General features: G+C 48.2%; 1 protein-coding gene across 3 annotated transcripts in view; it reads right to left on the bottom strand.

Moving 5' to 3' along the window:
* The window catches only part of TRIM33 (tripartite motif containing 33), a 418,511-nt gene that overhangs the window by 106,114 nt on the left and 286,147 nt on the right, over positions 1 to 26,250 (bottom strand). For all 3 annotated transcript variants that reach the window (XM_086923290.1, XM_086923291.1, XM_086923292.1), the window contains one exon: positions 19,435 to 19,509. In XM_086923290.1, the coding sequence (XP_086779416.1) occupies positions 19,435 to 19,509 (75 nt within the window). The remainder of the gene's footprint in view (positions 1 to 19,434; positions 19,510 to 26,250) is intronic.

The raw sequence follows: 26,250 nt of genomic DNA, 5'->3' as shown, positions 1-26,250 counted from the left end.
TCTCATGCCTCTTACCTGAGGACCTTGATCCCAAAGACCGATGCCGACTCTCGGAACTGCGAGGGCTCCGACCCCGCGACCGGTCCCTCGACCTCCTGTGGGACCAGGACCTTGAACGGCACAGGGCCGATGACCGGAGCTCAAGACCGCTCCCACCTAGCCTTAGACGTCAGGCCTCCGCAGTCGGAGCAGGTTCGGTCGTCGTGGTCGAGGCCTAGACCACGACGCCGGCGATGGGGGTCGGTAACCGACATCAGCTGCACTTGGAGCAGGGTTTAAACCCGGGCATCCCTACCGGCACCGCAGGAGTCGAACGACTCGAGAAAAACAGATCAAAAGTTTAGTCAAAAAGTGACTAAGGGGTAGAGCTTCTCCTGATCTGCGCTAGCTGGCGTAGAAAAAAGAAGAACTGGCGTCAGCGCGCGAGGGCGGCGTCTAAGTACTCCGGCGACGTCATCCCGGCGCTAACGACGCAGATGACGGACGCAGAGCTGCGGACGACGCCTACCGACGCGCAGGGGTATTGCTACGCATCAGTTTACGGATCCAGTCTGACGCCTGGGGATAGTCTAAGGTAAGGAATCTATCACTAACGTGTCTATTTCAGATACTACTCCTTCTGTAGAAGGGGATCTCTGTGTATAGTCCTAATCTAGTGAATAGAATGGCAAGCCCATCCAAAAACAACCCGGTGGTGGAGAAAAAAGACACCACAACTAATATGCGAACAGATTTCGCAGCGAAGCCTGTCCAACCTGAGCATCTGCCCTGGCATCAGAGTCCAGACAGTAATGCTTAGCAAAGGTATGGACCGACCTCCAAGTGGCAGCCTTGCAGATCTCTGCAAAGGGTACATTACGAAGCAAAGCAGTAGTGGCCGCTTTGCCCCTGGTCGAATGAGCCTTAGGCTTACCCCTTAAGGTCTTACTCGCTTTCTGATAAAGCTGGATACACGACATAATCCACCTAGAGATCGATTGCTTCGAAGTAGCCAGACCAGTCCTAACTGACCCATAGTTGACAAACAATTGGTCGGACCTGCGAATATCTTTGGTCTTATTCAGATAGATTTTCAACACCCTTCTAACATCCAGGGAATGAAGAGACCTTTCCACTGGAGTGGAAGGATTCTGGAGAAAAGTTGGTATTAACATGAAAATCAGAAATCACCTTGGGAAGGAACTTGGGGTGAGTACGCATAACCTTAGCAGCATGAAACACAGTATAAGGTTCTTGGCTACATAACGCCTTAATCTCACTCACACTGCGTGCCGATCTAATGGCCACGAGGAACGCTGCCTTCCAAGACAGGTGCTTCAGCGAAGCCTTGTGAATAGGCTCGAAAGGTTCCTTCATCAGCCTAGACAGCACCACATTCAGTTCCCATGCCGGTGAGGGAAGTCTAACAGGAGGGAACACTTTCTTCAATCCTTCCAAAAAATTCTTAATCACAGGGATCTGGAAGGACGTCTGCGAAGGGCATTTTCTGTAAGCAGTCAATGCAGTCAGATGAACCTTAATGGAATGTAAATTAAGGCCAGACTGAGCCAGATGCAGAAGGTATGGAAGGATGACATCCTCCTTGCAGGTCGTAGGATCATATTTCTTAGACATGCACCAGATGCAGAATCTCTTCCATCTGTAAGCACACAAGGTCCTAGTAGCAGGCGTCTTAGCCTCCTTCAATATGTCCATGCAATCCTCAGGAAGATTTAAGTAGCCATGCTGCCAAACTCAACGACGAGAGGTTGAGGTGCACCATTTGCCCCCCGAACTTCGTGAGAAGGTCCGGCCGACACAGTAGCCGCCGATGAGGCAGGATCGAGCGATGAAGCGGGTTTGTGAACCACCACTGCCTGGGCCATTCCGGAGCAATGAGGATCATCCGCGCCCGGGACTGGGCCAGCTTGATGAGCAACGCCGGAATCAGGGGAATGGGTGGAAAAGCGTACAGAAAGATGTTCAACCAGTTGATCCATAACGCGTTCCCCAGAGTCCCCGGTTGGTAATACCTCGAGGCGAAGCCGCTGCATTTGCTGTTTTCGGCGGTGGCGAACAGATCCACGTCTGGATTGCCCCACACAGCGAAGATGTATTCGGCCACCTCGTCATTTATGACCCACTCGTGGTTTTTTTGCAGCAACCTGCTGAGGGCATCAGCCTGAACATTCTGTACACCGGGCAGATGAGTTGCTGTTATCGTCAGTCTTCTGGCTAGCAGCAAGTGCCAGATCGCCTGAGCCTCCTGTGACAGTGTGCGCGATCTCGAGCCCCCCTGCTTGTTGGGCTAATACATTGTGGTCGTATTGTCCGTCTGTACAAGCAAGGAACTGGTCTGGAAGGACGGAAGAAAGGCCTTCAGTGCCAAGTGAACAGCTCTGAGTTCCAAGAAATTGATGTGATACGTGGACTCCGCCGGAGACCACTGTCCTTGGTCTGAATGCGCTCCTCAGCCCAGGAGAGACGCATCCGTCACGATAGTCAGAGTCAGGATAGCCTTGTGGAAAGGAACCCCTCTGAGTAGATTCTCTGCCGAGCACCACTAACTCAGGGACTGTTGGGCGTGAAGAGACAACTGAATCTGGTCATCCCAACCCCTTTCCTCTGGTCCCACTGGTCCTCCAAACATTCCTGTAGCGTCCTCATGTGTAGGCGCGCGTGTGGAGTGAGGATGATACAAGAGGCCATCGATCCCAGTAGAGACGACACAGTCCTCACTGTTGTAGATGGAGCAGCTAAGAGAGCCTGAGCCTTCTGAAGGATGGATAAGCGTCTCTCCTCCAAAGGAGACACGCTTGCCGACAATGTATTGATGGAGGCTCCCAAGTTCTGCAGGCACTGCCCAGGAATCGGGACAGACTTGGACAGATTTATGTGCAACCCCAGACTGTTCATCAGGACGGCCGTCCTGTTAAAGTGCAACTGCGCTTCTGGAAGGTGGAGGCTTTGATCAACCAATCGTCCAGGTACGGGTAGACAAACACCTTGTTCTTTCTCAGGAGCGCTGCTACCACAGCCATCAATTTTGAAAAAGTCGTGGGCGCAGACTTCAGACCAAACGGTAGTACAGTGTACTGATAGTGATTGGTGCCGACTAGGAAGCGCAGGAACCTCCGATATTTCCGTGCAATAGGCACATGGAAGTACGCATCTCGCAGATCGATCGTGCACATCCAGTCTCCCCTCTGCAGCTGAGGATAGATCTGGTGCAAAGACAGCATGCAAAACTTTTCCCTGCGAAACCACTTGTTTGCTTGTCGCGAATCCAGAATGGGCCTGAACTCTTTCTTGTCTATCTTCTGTACTAGGAAGAAGCGTGAGTAGAGTCCCTTTCCCCTTTGAGACGGAGGGATGTCTTCTATCGCTCTTTTTCTTAACAGGGTATCGGCCTCCGCCACGAGCTCGCGCAGTTGGAACTGCGAGCCGACCGGTGCAATTGCTGGAGGTGGGCTGGTGAAGGCGCTGCTTTGGTAACCGCAGGGGTGAAGACCCTCCATGGCGGGTTCCACCAGCCCTGGCACCAACGGCAACAAGGGGTGAGACAATTGCTTCTTGTGAAGGGTCTCGAAAATGACGGAAGTCAAGGGCGTGGGCGTAGTGAGCGTGATGCCCAGCTTAGCCGCTCCTCGCAAGAACACCTCCTGGAAGGAGACAATGTCGTCTATCGGGGACACCGTCGTCCGAGGGGAGTCCGACAGGGTCGGCGAGTAGTCCCTGGCACTGGACGAATCCGTGTGGCGGGATCTAGATCTGTCTCTCCTATGGCGCCATCTGGACCTCGTAGACGAGCGATAGCGACTCCTGGACCTATCTCTCCGCCTTGAGCGCGACCTCTATCTCCGCGGCCTTGGGCGGTCTGCGGGCTGGAAAGGAGGGCGCTGTGGAGGCCAAGCCGGGAGCCTAGGTTGTGGAAGCCCCGTAGGCGGCGTCGGCAAATGAGGTAACGAGACAGACCTCGGCGGAGCCGGTGGCGGAGGGCGGTGAGGAGGAACCAGAGGTGGTGGAGGAGTAGGAGGTTGTGGAGGAGGTGTCGGGGTACGCGGAGGATCCATGAATAAAGGAGGAGGTGTAGGCGACCTCGGTTTGGAGGGTGAATAGACTGGAGTACTCAGAGCCCGGAGACTGTCCCACTCTCCTTTTCTTCCTCGTTCTAGAGGCCCTCCCCCTCGTGGACAAGCGACGGCTCCGCCACGACCGCATGCTCGCTTCAGCCGAGGACTCCATCCTAGTCCTAGAACAACTAGTCTTCCTCCTCGACGCCGACGAGGGTCTGTTCGACGTCGACGGCCGTCTCTTCGACGCCGACGGTCGGTGCCTCGACGTCGATGGTCTCCTCGTCGACGGTCGGTGCCTCGACGTCGATCGTCTCCTCTGAGTCGACGACCCCCCGTCTCGACGCTGATCTTCGCCTCGACGTCGCTGACTTAAGTGTTGACGTCGATTGTGACTGGCGGTGTCGCCTCGACGGCGAGCGCCGGCGTCTTGACCCCTCTCGACGTCTATGATAGCTCGATGACGAACCAGTCCTCGATGACGAATGTCGACCGCGCTTCGACCCGGAGAGACGGGGAACACTGTGGTCATTTCTTTGGACGCCGAGGGTATAGACGGTGGCGTTTTCTGGCCTTTTCTTTACTGGGGAGCCCCCCAGAGGGCGGCGCACGGGCAGAGGAAGGAGCCCCTTCCTGCCCAGACCCACCTTGTCCTTGCTGCCTTCTCAGCTCCAAGCCTTGGAGCATGGTCTTCTCCCCGTCCTTGATGGTCCTTTTAGGGAACTGCAGACAGATATCACACTCCTCAGGAACATGAGAAGGCAGGCACAGGATGCACACCCTGTGAGGATCCGATTTTGCCTTTCCTGGAGCACTCAGGACATTTATCAAATAATGCAGGCATATTTGATAAAAGAGCAGCCAAAACAGCAGAGAAACTCCAGCCAGATGAGACAAGGCAAAAACACGTCGAGTGAACACACTAACACTTTTAAAAGTGCACAATTAGAAAAACCCAAACAAGCATTGGAAATGCAATAGGTCTCGCATTAGAAAAGTTGGAGCTATTGGTCTTGTAAATGACAAATATTTTATTTATTTGTTGTTTTTTAAAATAGCTAAATTGATAGTTTTGTCATTTACAACGCCAATAGTTATAACTTTCGCGAATGTGACACCTATAGCATTTGGAATGCAACATGTTTTGTATTTACGTGACTTAGATGGCAGCTCTGGTCGTTAGGCCACATCTCTAGAGAGCAGGAGAGTGCATCAGGGGAGAGAAGCACAGCAATATGTCTCGCATTAGGAAAGCTTGAGCTATTGGTATTGTAAAGGACATTTTTTATTTATGTGCTTGTTTTGAAATTAGCGAAATTAATAGCTTTGTTATTTACAATGCCAATATTTTTATCTTTCGCAAATGTGACACCTATTTTAACACAATATGTGTTGTAGCACTGAGTGGTGTGAGGGTGAGGGGTGTGAGGGTGAGGGGGTGGGAGGGTGAGGGGGTGGGAGGGTGAGGGGGTGTGAGGGTGAGGGGGTGTGAGGGTGAGGGGGTGTGAGGGTGAGGGGGTGTGAGGGTGAGGGGGTGTGAGGGTGAGGGGGTGTGAGGGTGAGGGGGGGTGAGGGTGAGGAGGTGTGAGGGTGAGGAGGTGTGAGGGTGAGGGTGTGTGAGTGTGAGAGGGTGTTTGAGGGTGAGAATGAGTTAGGGGGTGTGAGGGTGAGGGTGTGTGAGGGGGTGGGGTGAGGGTGAGGGTGTGTGAGGGGGTGAGGGTTAGGGGGTGTGAGGGTGGGGGTGTGAGGGTGAGGGTGTGAGGGTGACTGAGGGTGTGTGAGGGTGAGGGGATGAGGGTAAGGGTATGTGAGGGTGGGGAGGGGTGATGGTGAGAGGATGCGAGGGTGAGGGTGTGTGAGGGTGAGGGTGTGAGGCGGAATGAGGGTGAGAGGGTTGTGAGGGGGTGAGGGTGTGAGGGGAGCGAGGGTGTGTGAGGGTGAGGGTGTGTGAGGGTGTGTGAGGGTGAGGGGGTGTGAGGGTGAGGGGGTGTGAGGGTGAGGGGGTGTGAGGGTGAGGGGGTGTGAGGGTGAGGGGGTGTGAGGGTGAGGGGGTGTGAGGGTGAGGGGGTGTGAGGGGGTGTGAGGGTGAGGGGGTGTGAGTGTGTGAGGGGGTGAGGGTTGTGAGGGTGGGGGGCTGTTGTGTGTGTGTTGTGTATGTGTGTATATGTGCTATTGTGGAGTTTTAGTTCTATTTTTGTGTGTGTTTGTGTGTGTGTGTTGTGTATGTGTGTGGCAATACTTGTTGAGTTTTCGGATCTAGTCTGGGTTCTAGGTATATTCAAATGGTGGGGAATCTGCAGTTAGCTAGAGTATCCACCAGCAAGAGCGCTACCGAAGGTAAGCACCTTGTTCATGACTTTCTGCATTCATGCTAATTTCCACCAGTTGCTCAGCAAAAAAGAGAAGATGCCATTTGCTTGGTTTGTCTAAACATCAGCGTACGTGAAAAACACTTGAGTAATTTTGGATGATCTGCTTCCTTTCCTATCTATTTATCTGCAATATTGTGGACTTCCAAGTCGATGGAATGTGGGATCCAGAAATGCACAGGTCTGTGGGGCTAGGCTTTCTAGAGTGGCAGTTCACCAAACTACAAGAGTTCAGAATTTTCAAGTTGATAGAAAGTTGTGCCTTGGTATTTGAAAGTTCACCATTCACTCGTTGCTATATTCAAGCTGCTTGACATTCAAAACTGCAAGTTACTGAAGCACCAGAGATGCACTGTTCCTGAGTTGGGGTGGTGAAAGGTTAAGCTCTGTGACCTTTAAGATCTATATGCTGCATGTTTCACAATAGCGAATCAAGCTTCCACAATTTCCCTTTTTGATTCTCTTATAGATCATTTGCCTGTAAAGGGGACCTTTGAGTATGATTTAATGTCAGCAAACACCAGCAAATGTAATTTTGATATACTGACTTGAATAAATCTGACTACTCATTAATATAAGTATTTTGATCGCTGTGCTCCAAATATGAATCTTTTGTACCTAACAATGATTTAGCAACTTGCTTAAAGGATTTTTATAGACATGAATTACGCAGTGTTTTTATATAAATGTGTGTTGTTTTTCTTTTGTGTGTGTGTTGCGTGTGTGAGAGGGAGGGGGTGGGCTGCCTGGTCACTTTAATGCGTTTAGCAACAGAGGGAGAGCGTGGCGCGCGCGCTGGAGAGGGAGGGGGTGGGCTGTCTGGGCAGTTTAATGCATGTGGCAACAGAGAGAGAGCGTGGCGCGCGCCCCGCCGAAAGGATGCAGGATTAAAGGAGGAGTAAGGTCTAGTTTGTACTCTCCTGGCTCCGCTGTTCTGTTTACTTTTGACACTTGTTAATTGGCCCATTGTAAGGGACACGGCCGTGAAACTGCAGGGAGAGAGAGAGGAGGTGCTGGCGGCTGGGGAGCGGGGAGGAGAAATGCGAGCCTGGCTGTGTGCAGGGAGAGAGAGGGGAGGTGCTGGCAGGCTGGGGAGGAGAAATGCGAGCCTGGCTGTGTGCGGGGAGAGAGAGGGGAGGTGCTGGCGGCTGGGGAACAGATGGCGAAGGCTGGGGATTTTTTTTTTTAAATAGTCTGTTTCACTGGGAAAAAAATGAGTTGTGCAGGCTGAGGCGGTGGCGCTTGGAGTCGTAGAGTTTTGCAAGTTGCAGCCCGTTCCATTCTGCGAAATGAGTTGTGCAGGCTGAGGCGGTGGTTTTAGTATTGAATGCGAAGATCTCAAATGCGGGTTTAGACGAGACACGGCCGTGAAACTGCAGGAAGAGAGAGGGGAGGTGCTGGCGGCTGGGGAGGGGGAGGAGAAATGCGAGCCTGGCTGTGTGCAGGGAGAGAGAGGGGAGGTGCTGGCGGCTGGGGAGGGGGGAGGAGAAATGCAGCCTGGCTGTGTCCGGGGAGAGCGAGGGGAGGTGCTGGCGTCTGGGGGTGGGGATAGCCGTGGGAGGGAGCCTTGTCGCTTTCATGTGCACGCGCTTTTAATGTCAATGCGCTTGCACATTGAGCTTAAATTTGATGGGCACTGCAAGGAATCGCCATGGGATCGCAAGTTGGTTAAAGTCTGTTTAAGCCCCTATAGTCTCGCAAGCTCAATGTGCATGCGCATTGACAGGCGAAACCTAAAAAGGGAGAGCTCAATGCTCCAGGGTCCTGCTAGCAGGTGCTGGAAAAAAGAACTGAAAGTGGAGGGAGTTGCTGTGCATTCTGGGATACCAGGAGAGTTCTGGAAAGTTTCCTTAAAAGCACGGTATCCCTTTTTAAGCCACATAATGGTAGCCTATGGGGGCTTGTCTGTCCTGTCCTTCCTCTCTATCATTCCAAGGATTTGGTGAAGGGGGGGGGGGTTGTGTTCTCCATGGTGAAACCTGGCAGACAGGTCTAAGTGGGATATTTGTGGAATATCCTTGCATTTCTAGTTGAAGTACTGGACAGTGTAGCCTTGCATGTATAGGGTGCAATATTTGTCTTTTAATTTTCTCTTAAGCGTCTATGCAGTACTGCAAAGAAGACAGCTTAAGAGATTATTTTTGATTGCGCCAGGGTCCCCGCACATGAGCGGGACTATTCACTAGATTATGACTATACACAGAGATCTCCTGCTACAATCTGTTTCCTGATGCTGTGGGAGGCTCAAAAGGGACTGAATAGGTCAATCCCTACCTTTCAAAGGAAACTCCAACCACTAGGCATAGAATTAAGTAGGGTGTTGGGTGGTTATCTGTCTTACCACTGGCTTGACAGGTAGCACAAGAGCTGCAAAACTCCTTCACCTTCTGGGTCTTGTTTGGTCAGTAGAAGTGGGTAACTAGCCCGCTCCAAGACTTTGCCTGGCTGAGATTTCCCAAAAAGTGGGATATCATGCACCAATGATAGTAAGAATTCTGTGTATTGATGAGGCACTACCACACTCCAAGAGGCACCGGGTTTGGGATCTCTGGACTCGGTACACGAGTCCCTCCTCTCAATAGGTCCTGTGAGAGCCACAGACATCTCCCTTTTCCTGTGCAGGAGCTCGCTGTCTCAAGTTCTCTAGAGTGGGACAGGTTTCAGTCCCTGGTACAGCTCTTCCCTAGAAGGTCTCCCTGGCCCTAGAAGCTCTGCAGTGTAAGGCCCTGTAGGAAGCTGGCTCTGAATATACTATACCAAAGTGAGGTACAGTGTACACAGAGCCAGTGAAACCCCAATGGTAGGCAGAGGTGATAGCACCTTACTATCTATTTGTGGTAGTGTGGTCGAGCAGTAAGGCTGTATCAGAGGGTTGTGTTAAGCATTTGTTGTACATACTCAATCAGAAAATTATATCACACACTCAGAGGCTGAACCTCAGACCAATTGGTTTTGTATACAAATATTATTTTAGTTATTTTATTTTCTAGAACCAAGCAAGCCTGGCACAGGTAAGCAGTAAATTCTTTACAGTAGTAATGCAGTTTGTAAACAGTTTGAATTGCAATTGTATGTGCACTTTGATTTGATTACAGTTGAGCTACTAGTAATGCAATGCTTTTGATATACTGTACATATACTTTGTTTTCAATCAATCAATCAATCATTGACACTTATAAAGCGCGCTACATACCCGTAGGGTCTCAAGGCGCTGGGGGGGGGGTGCCGCTACTGCTCGAACAGCCAGGTCTTCAGCTTCTTCCTGAAGGAGAGGTGGTCTTGGGTCAGGCGCAGGTCGGTCGGGAGGGAGTTCCAGGTCTTGGCGGCCAGGTAGGAGAAGGACCTTCCTCCTGTAGTCGCTCTTCGGATGCGGGGGACGGCGGCGAGGGCGTGGTTGGCTGATCGGAGGTGGCGTTTGGGAGCGTAGAAGTTGACTCGGCTGTTGAGGTAGCTCGGGCCTTGGTCGTGTAGGGCTTTGTGTGCGTGGGTGAGGAGGCGGAAGGTGATTCTTTTGTTGACGGGGAGCCAGTGAAGGTCTCTCAGATGTTCGGAGATGTGACTGGTTCGTGGGATGTCGAGGATGAGTCTGGCTGAGGCGTTCTGGATCCGCTGGAGTCTCTTCTGGAGCTTGGCGGTGGTACCGGCGTAGAGGGCGTTGCCGTAGTCCAGTCGGCTGGTGACGAGGGCCTGGGTGACGGTCTTTCTGGTCTCGGTGGGGATCCACCAGAAGATCTTCCTTAGCATGCGTAGGATGTTGAAGCACGCCGAGGAGACGTTGTTGACCTGCCTGGTCATGGAGAGGGAGGAGTCCAGGATGACGCCCAGGTTTCGTGCATGGTCTGTCGGTTTGGGTGCGGTGCCCAGGGCGGGAGGCCACCAGGAGTCGTCCCAGGCGGAGGGTGAGGAGCCCAGGATGAGGACCTCCGTCTTGTCCGAGTTCAGTTTCAGGCGGCTGGTCGTCATCCACTCGGCTACCTCTTTCATCCCTTCGTGCAGGTTGGCTCTGGCGGCGGCGGGGTCGTTGGTCAGGGAGAGGATCAGCTTGGTGTCGTCGGCGTAGGAGATTATGCTGAGGTTGTGTTTGCGTACGATGGCCGCGAGGGGGCTCATGTAGACGTTGAAGAGGGTGGGGCTCAGAGATGATCCTTGGGGGACGCCGCAGATGACTTCGGAGGCCTCTGACTTGTACGGTGGTAGGCGGACTCTCTGTGTTCTTCCGTCGAGGAAGGAGACGATCCATTCCAGCGCCTTGTCCTGGATGCCGATGTTGCTGAGGCGCCGTACTAGGGTGCGGTGGCAGACCGTGTCGAATGCCGCGGAGAGGTCTAGGAGGATGAGGGCCGCTGTTTCTCCATTGTCCATCAGGGCTCGGATGTCATCGGTGGCGGCGATGAGGGCGGTCTCGGTGCTGTGGTTGGCTCGGAAGCCGGACTGTGAGGGGTCGAGGGATCCGTTCGTCTCGAGGAAGGCGGCCATCTGCTTGTTGACGGTCTTCTCGATGACTTTGGCTGGAAACGGGAGGAGCGAGATGGGGCGGTAATTCTTGAGTTCGGTGGGGTCCGCTGTGGGTTTCTTGAGAAGAGCGCTGAGTTCGGCGTGCTTCCAGCTCTCGGGGAAGGTGGCGGTGTCGAAGGATGTGTTGATGATGTCTCGCAGGTGGGGTGCGATGACAGCGTCGGCCTTGTTGAAGACGTGGTGAGGGCAGGGGTCGGTCGGTGATCCGGAGTGGATGGAGTTCATCGTGCGGATGGTGTCTTCGGTGCTGATCGGGGTCCAGGCGAGGAGGGTGGTGGTGGGGGGTGGTTGTTCGGTCATGGTGTGCGTTGGTTGGTTGTTGAAGCTGTTGTGTATGTCCGCGATCTTGTTGGTGTTGTAGTAGTAGAATGTCAAGATGATTACGTTACAGATTACTTTTTCTTACACAGTGCAGTATACCTGGCTACTGCACTAGGACATTTTCTCTTATCAGGTAAGTAAAGGCATTTTTGTGATATAGTTAAAGTTGTAAAGAGTTTCTTAAATTTTCAAACTCCACGCTTAGAAACTTTTCACAGAAAAACAGTAAATGTTATGGGTTATCTGTTCATAGGTAAGTATTCGGTTGTTGGAGTTAGTATTCCGACGGCACACTCAGGGGTACCCCAGGGTCAAGGATGCACTATTGTTACATCCTCAGCTGCACTAGGGCAGCCATGTGCGAAGGGCTGAGGCCCAATATTGTCCAAAGGGTGTAGAGGGCCCCTGGTTGGTGGCTGCTGACGAGTAGGCCAGTGGGTTGTGAGAGCAAAGCTACTGGACTTTAGCTCAGGGCAAATGGGGGTTCAAGCCAGCACAAAAGAAGCACCCTCAGTGGCACTGGTGCGGCCGGGTGCAGAGTGCTGTTTTGGCATTGGGCGCCCTGTAGCCTTCAATAGGGAGTCTCCAGCTTGCAAACACACTGCAGTCTCGGGGACGAAGGTCATTTAGGTGCGACCACCATTTGGAGAGGTAAGTTGGGATGCTGGGAGTTGGAGAACCCAAGGCCGTGGAGCGTCAGGTACAGGGGTGCCATTCAGGGCCAGATCTTCTTACCAGCTCTTTGCCGCGGTGGGGGGAGGAGGTGGGGGGGAACCTTCCAGTTTGAGGCTGTAGGCGTCGGCTGGAGGCAGGTCAGAGGCCACCGGATCTCGGGTCAGGGTCGCAAGGGAGACCTCCTTGTGGTGTCTGGCCACTCTAATTCGGGCCCTGGGCGTCGGGTGTAGACTTGTGTACTTTGCTGGACCTGGAGTCTGTTGGTGAACAATTCCAGTGTTCACAGGAAAGTCTTTTCTTCTGAAGGCAGGGCAGTTCCTCTGGGTTCTTAAGGCTGCAGGACACAGAGGAATATAGCTTCTGAAGGTTTGAGGCGGGGACAGGCCGGTAGGGCTGGGGCCAAGTCAGCGGGCATCCTCCTCCTGTTAGCTGCGCCACGGCTGTTTGGTCCTTCTTTTCTTCTTCTTCTGGTTTCTTGTCTGATTTCTTTGTTCAGAGCTGCCCCTAAATGCTGTATTTAGGGGGCGTTTTACGGGTCTCTGGGTCTGTATCCAATGGGCTACTGACCTTAGGGTGACTACACCCTTGGTGTGCTCCCCCCACGTGGAGAAGTGAGCAGAATCCCTAATTCGAGAGTGCCTGCCATCTGCAAGATGGTGGGCACTATAGAGTGGGCTTCACCTCACCTTCCCCACCTAAGGGGTGGGTTGGCAGAGGTGGGTACACCTTCTGGACTGGATAATTTTTCCCACCGGTCTTCCTGCCAAACAGTAGGGGAGACAGGAAGGGGGCCTGCTCCTGATAGCAAGGGAGGTTGGGGGGCGGTCGCACTAGAAAGGCTGCAAGGCCTTTGAAGATCCCCTGCCACAGATGGCTCTTCCTGGCATGGGGGAGGTGTGACTATTTCCAACCAGGAAAGCGTTTTTTTTGTGGGCTCTGGGAGCGAAGGCTCCCACCCCAGGGGTCCAGAAACATGTCTCGTGGTGGCAGGCTGGTGTGCACCAGTCAGTGAAACCACCAGAAGCTGGTCGTTTTTCAGGGAGCATCTCTAAGAAGCCCTCTAAGTGCATTTTTCATTAAATCCCACACTGGCACGTTTAATGTGCTGAGAAGTTTGATATGAAACTTCCCAGTTTTCAGTGCAGCCATTATGGTACTGTGGAGTTTGTAATGACAAAGTCGCAGCACCATATACTCTTAATGGCAGCACTGCACTTACAATGTCTAACCTCACCATGCGTATAGTGCATCTATGCCAGGGCAGTGGGTTGTAGGCATGGCAGCACTTATTGTGCCACCCTTAGAGGCCCTGTACTTTTCGCTAGACGTCTGCTAGCCTATGACAAAGCAAATCCATGAGGATTGATCTACGCAGCTCTCATCTCGACATAATTTGCATGGAACTACTTTAAATAACATTAGCTTTTGAGTAACCACTTTCCGATGTCGGAGAGCAGAAAGTTTTTAACAATAAAAAGGACCTGATCACAATTTTTCATCACTCCCAAATGTTTTTAAGGGTCATTCAACATTCAAATTCATTGTCCTGAAGATGATCTAACAGAGGATTACACCATATAGACCGAAACGTCGACAACTACATCTAAATCCTCTGTGATCTACCTTCCTTAAGGAATTGTTTTCTATCTTTATCAGTTTCATTTTCCTTCTACACATTGTTTGCAACAGATGCCCACAGTAGTGACCATACAGTGTTTGTAAGAAATCATTTGTAAACCTCAGTTACTGTGTGCTGTTTTATATCTATATTTGTAATAGTTTTTTGTACCCTGTAAAACATTTTTTTTTCATTATAAATTTTGTATTTTGAAAAATGAAAACCCCTTTTAAAGAGTATTTGTAGCAGACTTATTCTGATATAAATTAGCAAATTACATTTTTGAATAATCAAATGTAAGCTACTAGACGAAGCTTGCAACCATTGTTTTGCATATTGAATGTTGAACTGAGTGCATTAAAAGAAATTCCTTGTAGGCACTATTACCTGTTCATATATACACTACCCAAGTCTGTAAGGATTTATTGGGTTTCCCACTTTTCCTTGTTGCCTTTGATATGAGAAGCCAGCTTCCCCAGACCTGAGAGATGGCAACGCCTGCGCTGAAGCCCATTTGGTAACAGGACGGGTGGGACATTAGCTATGAAAGTAGGGAGTGTTACACCACCAGGCTAGTCACACCTCTAGGGTGGGCTGCCTGATTTGTTCCACGAAATAAGTATCCCACCATCTTGCTTTTGGTGGATTTTGGAAACTCTGGGACAGGGTTATGCCCACTACCCACAGGAAGTGGTCATATAGGGCAGTGGTTTGCTAACTTTTGACTTCTGTGGACCCCCACTTAATCATTACTGGAACCAGGGAAAACCCCTCTGAATTTTTATTGGAATCCATGCCTGCCACCCTGCCCCACCCAACTGACCAAAGGAGGAGGACAAAGCTGAAGGAAACAACTGTGGACAAGCTGTGGACTTTGCGCCAAGCCCTGCCTGCTCCTGTCCTAACAGGTCCACTATTTCCAATAGATTCTCTAGTCTAATGCATCATCTTAGGGACGATCTAGCAATATGGGCAAGTAAATGATCAAACTACAAAAGGCTGGTGGTGGTCTTATTTGAAAAACAAAGACTGAGCAAGAGAACAGAAGCACAAGCCTTAGTGTCCGAAACCCTTTGTGTGTGTGTGAAAGGAAATGAATTCCATCAGTCCACCCATATGGCGGAGCCTCATCATCTGGGATTATGAAAGGTCAAGGTCTAGATAAGGAGACACACCTGATGATATTGTGTGTATTTCTCAAATTCTCCAAGATCTCCAGTGATGGATCCGACCCAAGATGTTGTATGTGGGTATGATGGTGTGAGAAAATTAAATTGCAGTGAAGAAAGTGTGAACAAAAAACAAGAGTGGCTAATTAAAATTGGCAACCATGATATGAGGGAAACTTTAATAGGAATACATCATGGTGTCAAGATTAAGAGAAAGTGTATGACAGTCTGAAAAAATGACTGTCCAACCAGAATGGTATAGTGGTCAACATGATTCTGCCATGCAGGGGCCCTTCTATGGCCAATGATTACCATGTCTCAAGTCATGTACATGACAACAAACCCGTAGAGTTTGTACGAGATACTGGCGTTAACTGTTGGTAATATGTCAGCACAACAAGCACTTCGAACCGATCGATGACAAAGTGGTTCTAAAATAAAACCGCCTCTATCGTTTGTCAAATCTTCGGCTATCACAATAAATGCGTGATAAGACAGCAGTGCGAATCTTGCAACTGCATGTCGGAAAATGCCGCGGCTCCATGGGTTAATTAAAGTAATAGGTCGGCTCATTTTAAACCGGGAGCTGAATAAACCACTGGCTATAGAAACAGCCGTTTCATAAGGAGTTGTCAGATTGGTGCAGCCCACAGAAAGAAGCTGCTGATTGGCTCTACCATGGCCAATAAAACCATGTCTACATCGTGTGAACGGCAACAAGCCCGTAGAGTTGTGCGAGTTGATGGCGTTAACTGATGGTAATAAGTTAGCACAACAATCACAAAGAACCGATCGGTGACAAACTGGTTCTAAATAAAACCGCCTCTATCATTTGTCAAATCTACGGCTATAATAATAAATGCGTGATCGGACAACAGTGCCAATTTTGCAAAAGCATGTCGGGAAATTTTTTTGGAGAGTGGTTTGGTGTCAGGGATGAACCCACCAAGGTTGGCCCGACCACCTATGTATGTGAGTCTCCTTATAAGTAATAAAGATAAAAAAATTGGAACTACCTCTATGTTGATAGCGGAATGAAGAGGAACAAACTGTTTTCCAGGTACCATGGAGACCATCAGCATATGTGTGGTATCTCCATGGCAAGGCACCCCACAGGAACTGGCAGTTTTAGAGGAAAAGGTGTTAGAGGAAAAATTGTTGGAGAAAAAATTACATTGAATGCAACCATAATAGACGGAAAGGTATCCCAATCCATGGGAAATGATTCACCAAATAGGAGCACTTAAAACTGGTGACATAAGGGGGTAGTTATTATATAGATACCCACGGGATGTCGTCATATATTCAGCTCCCGGTTTAAAATGAGCCGACCTATTACTTTAATTAACCCATGGAGCCGCAGCATTTTCCGACATGCAGTTGCAAGATTCGCACTGCTGTCTGTTCACACATTTATTGTGATAGCCGAAGATTTGACAAACAATAGAGGCGGTTTTATTTTAGAACCACTTTGTCATCGATCAGGTCGAAGTGCTGACATATTACCAACAGTTAACGCCAGCATCTCGTACAAACTCTACGGGTTTGTTGCCATGTACATGACTTGAGACATGGTAACCATTGCCCATAGAAGGGCCAATCAGCAGTTCTCTTCGGTGGGCTACACCAATCTAGCAGTTCCTTACGAAACGGCCGTTTCTTTAGCGGTTTTTAAACAGGTCCGCTGGCCGCATGTTCGGCGGCGAAGTTTTGATTGGCTACAAGACTGCTTATTAACATCCTAGTACCGTCAAAACGGTATCTCCCCCCTTGGCTTAGGACGAGGCCAGAGGTACCGACGGACAGGTAAGGAGTGGCAGGGCGTCTCGTTGCTTCGATCGTCTGCACATTATGTTGCTATCTTGACTTAGGAAGGTCCTTGTACAAGAATCGATGCTTGACCTCTCTATAAGACTAAATCCAAACACATGCGATGTCAAGGGAGAACAAAAGTTAGAACTATTCTGGCATTTCTATGTTCCAGTCATCGCTGGTTTGGGTCATACATCTTTGATATTTATCGATATGAACAATAGCTGCCATTTGGAAACACTACATCTTTGTGCTATTCTTTTATTACATCTTGTTCCACGTATAGTGACAGCCCGTTGGGGTTTCAGCTTTCTCCATTTTTAAGTGACTAAAAACTAAGGTTTTTTGAGTGCATCCTGATGAGCACATGTAATGGATATTTACCTGTCTGGGTTTCACTTTGACGGGATAACCCGCATATTGGTAAACTATTATTTTCCATTATCACAGAGCCGGCCTCCATTTCCTAAGCAGTGGCCAGGAGATGTGAGGTTTACTCCCAAGAATATTTGGGTGAGTAAATTAACATTTACAAAAATGTTTTTCTCTTATCTCTTTCGAAGCTAGACTTAGAAGCAAATCAATATGTTTTTGAACAGTAAGCATATTTGGGATGCGTCAGATATAGTTATTATATAGCAATACCAGTGTGTTTTGAATTTTTTAGGAAAGAATCCTTTAGAAATTCTGGCTACACCGACGCAGAAAGTATCTCTCGGACGGTACAGTATCCGGTATTATTTGGTAACAAAATGTACTTATAATTTTTGTACGTTATTGCAGTAGTGTATCTTCCAAGGTCCTGATGAAAGCCTGGCAGGGGAGCCGCCCCTGCATGGCAGAAACATGTTGACCACTATACCATTCTGGTTGGACAGTCATTTTTTCAGACTGTCATACACTTTCTTTTAATCTTGACACCATGATGTATTCCAATTAAAGTTTCCCTCATATCATGGTAGCCAATTTCAATTAGCCACTCTTGTTTTTTGTTCACACTTTCTTCACTGCAATTTAATTTTCACACACCATCATACCCACATACAACACCTTGGGTCGGATCCATCACTGGAGGTCTAGGAGAATTGGAGAAATACAAACAATATCATCAGGTGTGTCTCCTTATCTAGACCTTGACCTTTCATAATCCCAGATGATGAGGCTCCGCCATATGGGTGGGCTAATGGGATTCATTTCCTTTCACACACACACACACACACACACACACACACACACACACACACACACAAAGGGTTTCGGACTCTAAGGCTTGTGCTTCTGTTCTCTTGCTCAGTCTTTGTTTTTCAATTTAGACCACCACCAGCCTTTTGTAGTTTTGCTAAACGTTTACTGGGGGTGTAGACTGGCGTTTGTGGTCTTTAAATATATTTTCCCCTAGGACCCTTTCTAACTTTCTGTGTTACAAGTAAATGGTCAGCCATTCGATGGAAGATAACTACAGAACAAGAGCTGGCCAATATTCTTAATATTAAGGCTACCCGACTTCGGGCCAAGTGTATTGTACTCTATTTGACTTTTACCACCCTCCCCCCAAATAAACTATGTAGAATGTATAAAACCGCCTACCAATGCTCACATTAAGCCGAGGGGGCAGACCAAATACATTTGTTATCTGTTTCAGTCTTAATGAATTCTGGACCTTGATATGAAAGAAATTAACATATACAACTTTTAAATGCATTAACCGTCATCAGGCTGATGACTGCAAAAAAATGGAAATCAGAGATCCGCCCGCATATTAACCACATCGCTGCTGTGGTTATTTTTCTCCTGTGCTGGAAATTGCCATTTTGCTGGTGTCATGACGAGCTCAGCTCGTCATCAGCACAGCTCAACTGTGCCTCATGACGAGCAGAGCTCGTCATGAGCATGGAAGGGGTTAGGAATGGTGGAGGGAATCTATACAAGCATATGAACATAAGTTCCAGATAGCTAGAATGAGAATCACTTACCAAATTTTTGTAAACTTTTGCGGAAAAATAAGTGAATGTTTAATAAAATTAATCTCTGAAACAAAAATTAATTTTGTGGTTGAACCCCTCCAATCCCCGATTAGTCTAATTTTCATATTTGTGTATTGTGATATTTTCCATGCTTGGCCATACACACTTCAAGAAGTTGCTTCTCACATATAGTACACAGACTTAGAACTCAAATTGTCAATGTTCATGAGAAATTATGGGTGAATCCGAAGCAGATTAAGCGTGCTGTGAAGGAAGTATTGCCAGGATGTGGATACAACTTTAAGCCCATTTCCACGTTCATGCCTACTTATGATGGTATGTTTTTATGCAGCTGGTGGTTATGCCAGCTGAAGTGGTTTGCATGCACAGTATAGTGATGCAGGGGCAGCAGCCTCTGTTGCCAGAAACACATTTAAGATGTTGTAAGCACCTGCTTATTAACTACGACCCGTTTTAAAAGTTCAGAACTGTACCTATTATGCATGAAGTACACCGTTTTAAAGTTGCTTTTAACCTAATGAGCAATTTCCAGCACTACATCTAAATAGTCACCTTTCTCAAATAGCAACTTGAGGGAGGGAGCAACACTGCACTACTAAAATAGCAAGTGGGAGGTCATCAAGTAATAGATAGGAGCCAAAACATCTTGCTTTAATTGGTGAGGAGTTCGAAGGGCCCATGTGCTCTTGGTCAGGATGTTAATTTTTCCTTAAGGTAATACTTTCCAAGAATGTTAATCTGCAACATAGTTTTAAATCTGTAAATTGCATATTAACTTTCTGGTGACAAATACAAATACTCTACAACATATATTCAAAGACCAAGAGTTCGAAAAAAAGGGTTACTATTAACTTATTCATGATGAATAAACCTGTGTGTTATGCTTGGAATCAAATTAGGCAGGGGAAAAACACTTACCGAAGCTGGGACTGGTTCCTGGAATTCAATGCTTAACTCATGGCAGTAAAGGTAAAGCAGGAGGCGCTCGCATTTCTTTTAATAAGAAACAAAAAAGTCAAATTAACATCTTAATGAGCCTCTAATCTAAAAAACAATTACAGTTTTGATCAGCTGAAGACATGGATGTGAAGCTATTCAACATCGAATGACAATGATATTTTACCGAAGAGACAGGTCTGGAAGTTAAAAAAAATCCTGGGATGAGAGGCAAACGTATCATATGCTTAACAATACTTTTTGTTACTCTCTAGCACAAAACTTACAGGCAGAAGAGATTTTAGATTTATGGATGGCACAGCCATTCCCAATGACTTTTGTCACATCAAAGGCAGGTTTAAATATTTCAAAATACTCATACTAGGGAATACCATTTTCAGTTTTGTAGGCCAAGCAGGCAATTGATGTCCGTGCAACAGGATTCCTTGTCTGCCTGAAATGGCTATTTATATCAGCTGCTGCTTCTAAAGATGCATGTGAAAGTCGACTCAAAGAACATTCGCATTTTATTCAAAAGCCCTGCCATATTCTTTTTTTAAACGTGAATGCCTTGATAGCCAGGTTCCATCAAGCCTGACTATAAACAACAACGCTCGTCCTAACACAAGAGGAATGGGGCTTAATCACTAGGTATGTCATTAACCTAATCAAACATGATATAGAACAAAGCGTTAGTGAGGGAAAAGAAGTTGCTGATAAAAGTTTTTTTCATATTTAAAGAAGTTGACTTGTTACATCTAATGAAGAGGTGTTGAAAAACAGAAATAGGAGCAACAATCTGAGGTTAAATAGTATAAGGTGGGAACAGTTATGATTTCTTTCCTGCAGAAAATCATTAATCCTATATTATTGCCAAGGTTTGCTTAACACATTTACACAGAGCTCATCGTATTGGTCTTAAACCATTTTTTATCATCCTTTAAACATACAGGTATAAAAATGTTCTTAAAGTGTACATATCTTGACTGTAGCAAAAGTTACAAAACAACTGCAAAGATCAGCATAAAGAGTTTTTCTTTCTCCGGCCGTTTACAGAACCAGTACCAATGGAAGGAAGGAACGTCTTACTTTGTGTACTTGCTTAAAGACATGAATGCTAGGGATGACCCTTCCACCCCTGCTTCTTCTAGATTTCTTACAGAAATAAAACCGTTACCTTTGAAGATCGCCGAAAGCTTAAAGAGTTGAATAAGCTTCGTAAAAGAGAAGACATGAAGATCAGAAGAAATAGTAATCTGTGAACTGTCTTCCACCTATTGATGTTAACTGTTTTGCGCTGCTAATGTTTTTGTAAACTATCCTTTCGTTTGTTATCTTGTAGTAATTATTTGCCTGTATTAATATATTCTCCTTCTCCATTGTATAGGTCTGCCTCCCCAAGTGGATTCCTATGCTGATACTCATTGCTCCTTCATGCTTCTACATCTGAAGACTTTCATCCTTATGTCCTACTTTCTACCCTCCTATATTCTCCATAGGATAGCTTTTGCTGAGTAAAACGTATTGCTTGTTGCATCTTTAGCTATATCTTTTCCCTTGTCATGGATGAATTTACGTTCTCTATTTTGTTTTTACCCAAAATCTCTTTATTGAAATTTCAAGGTCACAAAACGAAGTGCGACAAAGCCTCCATATACATGCTAGAGTGACAGGAGATCAGGAGGTACATGGTGCAGGGGCCAAGCACCAGGTTAGAGCCAGCCAAGGTTTTACAGAATTAGTGGCCAAGAAATCAATACAAGGTCATCCTTCGGGCAGCATGTCGCAGTATATAATGAAGAGAACATAAAACAGTTAAAATAAAGATATCAACTACAAGTCAGTCTTCCGTGGTAAAGAGAAGTGCAGAGTCAGATTTGTGATGTGCTGTAAATGGTGCATCCCTCCCAGTTAGGCAACAACGAACTAAGCAGCAAAGTAGAGGCCAATAACAGGGTTTTGCAGAATGTGGCAAAAATAGGAGTATTGCACGGTGTTTAGGGCATAGATGTTAAGCATGATTTTCTGCTGACCCTGGTATATGTGCAATGTCAAGAATCGGCCCTTGCCGTCTCTTTCAACCTGAGCGATAGAGGAACTGTAGCCTGCCTTGCAAAGAATATCCACCACAAGAGTCTTAGTGTTAGCGTATGCCCAGTAGGATTTGGGTATTTTGGATGGACCATGCAATATTTGTCTGCCACCAGAAGATGAGTCTCCTGCAAGAGGACAACATCTGGTCCATGTAGTAGTATGTACCTCCAAATCTGTCTACACTTATTTGGAGAGTTGGTGCCCTATACATTGAGGGAGAACAATCTAGGGTCCCCTGCTAGTGCCATGAGTCAGAGGGGTACGTGGTAGCAGTGCACTGGTAGAGCAATGGCAACACTGAGGAGAAAGAACCCAAGGAAGAGAAGGGGAATGCGTACCACCCAGCCCTCCCAGGGTGGCTCAACAAGAAGAGATAGTGGGCAGATCCCATAGGACAGGGAATTCAAAAGGACTAACAAAAGAGGTAGGCACAGAATATGGCACCCACCAAAGCCAAGAAGGTGTCCAGAGTACCCGGTGAGGGTTGTTGCAGCATTCACTGATGTGAGGTGACCTGAATAGAAGAAACCAGGGTAACCTAACAAAAAAGACGGACCAAAGGGCCAAACATTTTCATGCGTGTCCCAAGGAGACCAGCACCAACATGCCAATGTCCAGCTGGAGGCAGTAAGATCAAGTGGTGGCAGGACCTGATAACCCGCTGTGGGTACTGTGGCAGCGTGTGGGCATTTTCTTTCACTGTGCTGCTTATTATTGAATTTGGCATTATGCTGGCAGCTCCTGCACGACTACAATGTAGGTGCTGGTTCTTTTTATTCACTTGGTGTTTTGCACTGCATTGAGCTCGATTTTTAAAAAATAACTATTTTAACTTACACTTCCTTCTGTGGTCTCCCCTGCCCCGTCCACCGCGGCTGTTCGTGCCGATTGTGTGGAGGGCAGGGCGCCATCTTTAGTGTGTCCCGAAGCGCGGTTTGACTGAAGTTAGCGGTCTAGCTGGTCGTGGGAGCACGCCATTAAACGGCTGACTGCTCAGGGCTCGCGGCGGTAAGATCAGGTGGTGGCAGGACCTGATATCCCGCTGTGGGTACTGTGGCAGCGTGTGGACATTATCTTTCACTGTGCTACTTTTTATTGAATTTGGCATTATGCTGGCAGCTCCTGCATGACTACGATGTAGGTGCTGGTTCTTTTTATTCACTTGCTGTTTTGCACTGCATTGAGCTCTATTTTTTAAAAATAACTTTATTTTACCTTACACTTCCTTCTGTGGTCTCCCCTGCCTCTTTCCACCGCGGCTGTTCGTGCCGATTGTGTGGAGGGCAGGGCGCCATCTTTAGTGTGTCCCAAAGCGCGGTTGGACCGAAGTTAGAAGTCTAGCCGGTCGTGGGAGCACGCCATAAATTGCAAATGTGTTCCTGTGCGCGCAGCGGGCGCGCCGCTGGCGTGCCAAAGGCAAGCCCGTCCGCAGATGTAAACCACGCAGTACCCCCTCCAAACCTTGGTTCACGGATTCCCTCAAAGAACTTAAGCTAGGGTGTAAAAAGTTAGAGCGGCGCTGGCGACGTGGGTATTGCCCTCTAGCCAAGGTGGCACTCCGCGCCGCCCAGCCGGATTACTATGCAGCCATTAAGAAAGCTAAAGGCAATTTTTATGCAGAGAGAATTGCCAAAGCTAATGATAACAGCAAAGGCATTTTTTCCATTGTTCGGAGCTTTCTGTCCCCTTGCGCAGAACCAACGAGCCTTACCATCTCATCATAATGGTGTGAAGATCTTTCTACCTTTTTGATTAATAAGATCCAAAAGATCCAAGATAGCCTAGGGACTGCATCCCGAGAGCAGAGGACTCTTCTTTTTCCTTCTCTTGCTTGCTCCAGAGCACCTAGCCAGCTTCTTACTCAGTTCAGGCCTGCAGAGGGGCAGATGTTTTAGCCTTTCTCTAAATCCTTGAAATCAGGATCCCCCTCGGACCCCTGTCCGGCTAGAGTCCTGCACGGTGTGGCCTAAGCAGTACATTTTGAGGCTGCAGCTATCAACAGCTCGCTTCAGTCAGGCACCGTTCCCCAGCAATGGAAGCAAGCCAAACTCCTCCCTCTCCTTAAGAAGCCTTCTGCTGATCCTTCGATCTCTTCTAACTACCGCCCCATTTCTCTTTTACCGGCCTTGGCTAAGGTCTGCGAAAAGGTGGTGTGTAGGCAACTGGAGGAATTTGTTGAGTCCTCGGGTGCTCTTCACGCTGCTCAATCAGGGTTTAGGGCATCCTATAGTACTGAGACAGCGCTGGTTGAGATAACTGAGGCTATTAGAGAGTGTCTGGACGCGGGCGGCAGGGCGGCTCTGATTTTATTAGACCTCTCTGCCGCCTTCGATACGGTACCCCACCAGCAACTCCTCGCCTGACTGTCAGCTATCGGCATCACAGGCCTGGCTTGGGACTGGGTTGAATCCTTTCTCGAAGGCCGTACCCAGCAGGTGTGGATGCCACCTTTTTCATCATAAGTAAGAAAACTGTCCACGGGGGTCCCACAGGGGTCTACTCTTAGCCCCCTGCTCTTCAATATTTGACACCTCTGAATTTCCTGGCTGATGAGCTGGGCGCGAAAATAATGGCCTACGCCGATGATACTCAGCTCATATTTACTTGGAAGGACTCTGATCTCCAAACTGACATTGCTCATAAGTGCCTCTCATCGGTATTCTCTTGGCTGGCTCACGCTAGACTCAAATGTAATGAAGGCAAGTCCGAGGTGCTCCTTTATGGCCAGTTTCCTCCTGCCTTCAGAGAGACTAGCCCCCCGACTTTCCGCGCCCCAAGTCTGAGGGAGGGCCTGCTAAGAATCTAGAAATATGGTTTGGGTAAGATCTTTGTTTCCACGACCATATCAAAAAACTCACAGGAGTCTGCTTTGGCTCTCTTAAAGACCAGAGGTGTTTTTTTCCTTTGCTGCTGCGCACTGCTAGGGAAATGGTTGCCCGGGCGCTTATTCTTTCCCGCCTAGATTATGCTAATGCTTTTTAAATTCGTATACCGGGCTATCTCTTAAGGAAACTTCCAGTTATACAGAACACAGTGGCCAGACTACTGTTCAATATCTCGAGGCGTTCCATCGTCCGGCAGCAGTTAAGGGACGTTCACTGGCTCCCCGTGGCCCACGCGTGCATTTTAAAGCATTGACCATGATTCATAAAGCACTCCATGGCTGTGGCCCGGTTTACATCAGAACGCGGTTCGCGTTCTATTTGCCTAGGTGACCTTTGCGTTCTTTTCAACGTCGGCTGGTGGTCCCTAGGTTCCATCAGTCGCGGATTGGTGGTCAGTCCTTAGCGGTTAAGGCAGCTGGGATGTGGAATGCTCTTCCGGCTGACCTCCAGCATACTCAACATTTTTGCATCTTTAAAAAAATTCTCAAAACTTTCCTGTCTAAACAGCTGCCTTAATTATTTCTGCTCACGCAGGCCACAGCCCATTTACATGCCAGGACACTCCAGAGTATTAGTGCGCGGTATAAATCTCTCTATAACATATAAAATAACCTCCTGAAGTGCGAATCATGAGGGGCTGACCATCAGGCATAGTTCCATGTCAAGCACAGTAAATTTAGGCGGGGCGTCTTCCCAGTCCCCTATGGTCCCACACCTCTACAGCATTGAGGGAGGAGTAATCACCTCTAATAGTTTGAAGGAATTCAGTCGGTCGCAAAAGCCATAATGTCACTGTCCTCAGCACTCTTGGACACCTCTCTGATCCATATATTGTTTTCGCAGTTTCTGTTTTCCAAGTCCTCCTGCTTGCTTTGGAGCTCAATTTGTTGGTTGTCATGCGCTGTTAGGTGCCATCACATCATCTCCTGATCTTCGGACCCGGCATCCACAGTGTGTTCTAAATCATCCAAGCACCCCTCCATCTCTGAGATCTCTATCTTGATGTCATAAAAACAAGTTTTTAAGTCCACTTTGAGCAATCCCATCTTGGGGCGAATTTCTTGCAAAAAATGGTCCATATAATCCTGTGAGATAGGAACAGAGGGCACGTCTTCCCATTACTAGTGTTTGGGAGGGGTCCAAAAATCTCACAGCACGCCGAAGGATTGTACCATAGGGAGGTCACTGAGTTGTTCTTTGCAGATTTAGGGTGCAGCATAGTTGCTGAGAGTGTTGGTCAGGTACGAAAAAATCAGATTTGTGTAGCGCCTCAACTCTTCACAGGCCAAGGGGTCAGCCAGTTGTCTGAGGATACGACAAGTCCTTCAATGTAGCTCAGTCGGAACAGCAGGCACGGAGAAGGTGGACGTACCCCACCAGGGCAGAGTTCGGGAGCTAGGATAAATCATGGACGCAAGAGAGTCTAAGTCTGTGTCAGGAAGGCAGACACTAGGGGTGAAGGCCCAACAAGGGGTCAGGTTGTGCAAGCCAACACAGGCTCAACACTGGAAGTCAGGGCTCAAAACTGGGGCCCACATGTGGCTGAGCTCGTGGCCCTCAAGGGGTAGAGACTACAGCCTCTGTGCCTTGCGAACAGCGCGCCCTTCAATCAAAAGCAGGATCCGAGCCACCTGTCGGCGCTCGCTCCCCGTATAGGCAGCAAACCCTGATGAGTGATGATAGGAGAGAGGTGAGATACTTGTGAACCTCTGCCGGTGTGAAGTCATGAAGTAGTTTGTGGTATGTATTGGGCTAAATGGGAGGCACAAATGCTTAGGTCAAGTAGTTTAAGGGAAAACCTTTTTTTCTGGCCACTATG

This window comes from Lissotriton vulgaris, chromosome 5 (assembly GCF_964263255.1).
Source record: "Lissotriton vulgaris chromosome 5, aLisVul1.2, whole genome shotgun sequence".
Classification (NCBI taxonomy): domain Eukaryota; kingdom Metazoa; phylum Chordata; class Amphibia; order Caudata; family Salamandridae; genus Lissotriton; species Lissotriton vulgaris.
Note: the sequence above shows the minus strand (reverse complement) of the source record. Positions and strands in the feature narration are given on the sequence as shown.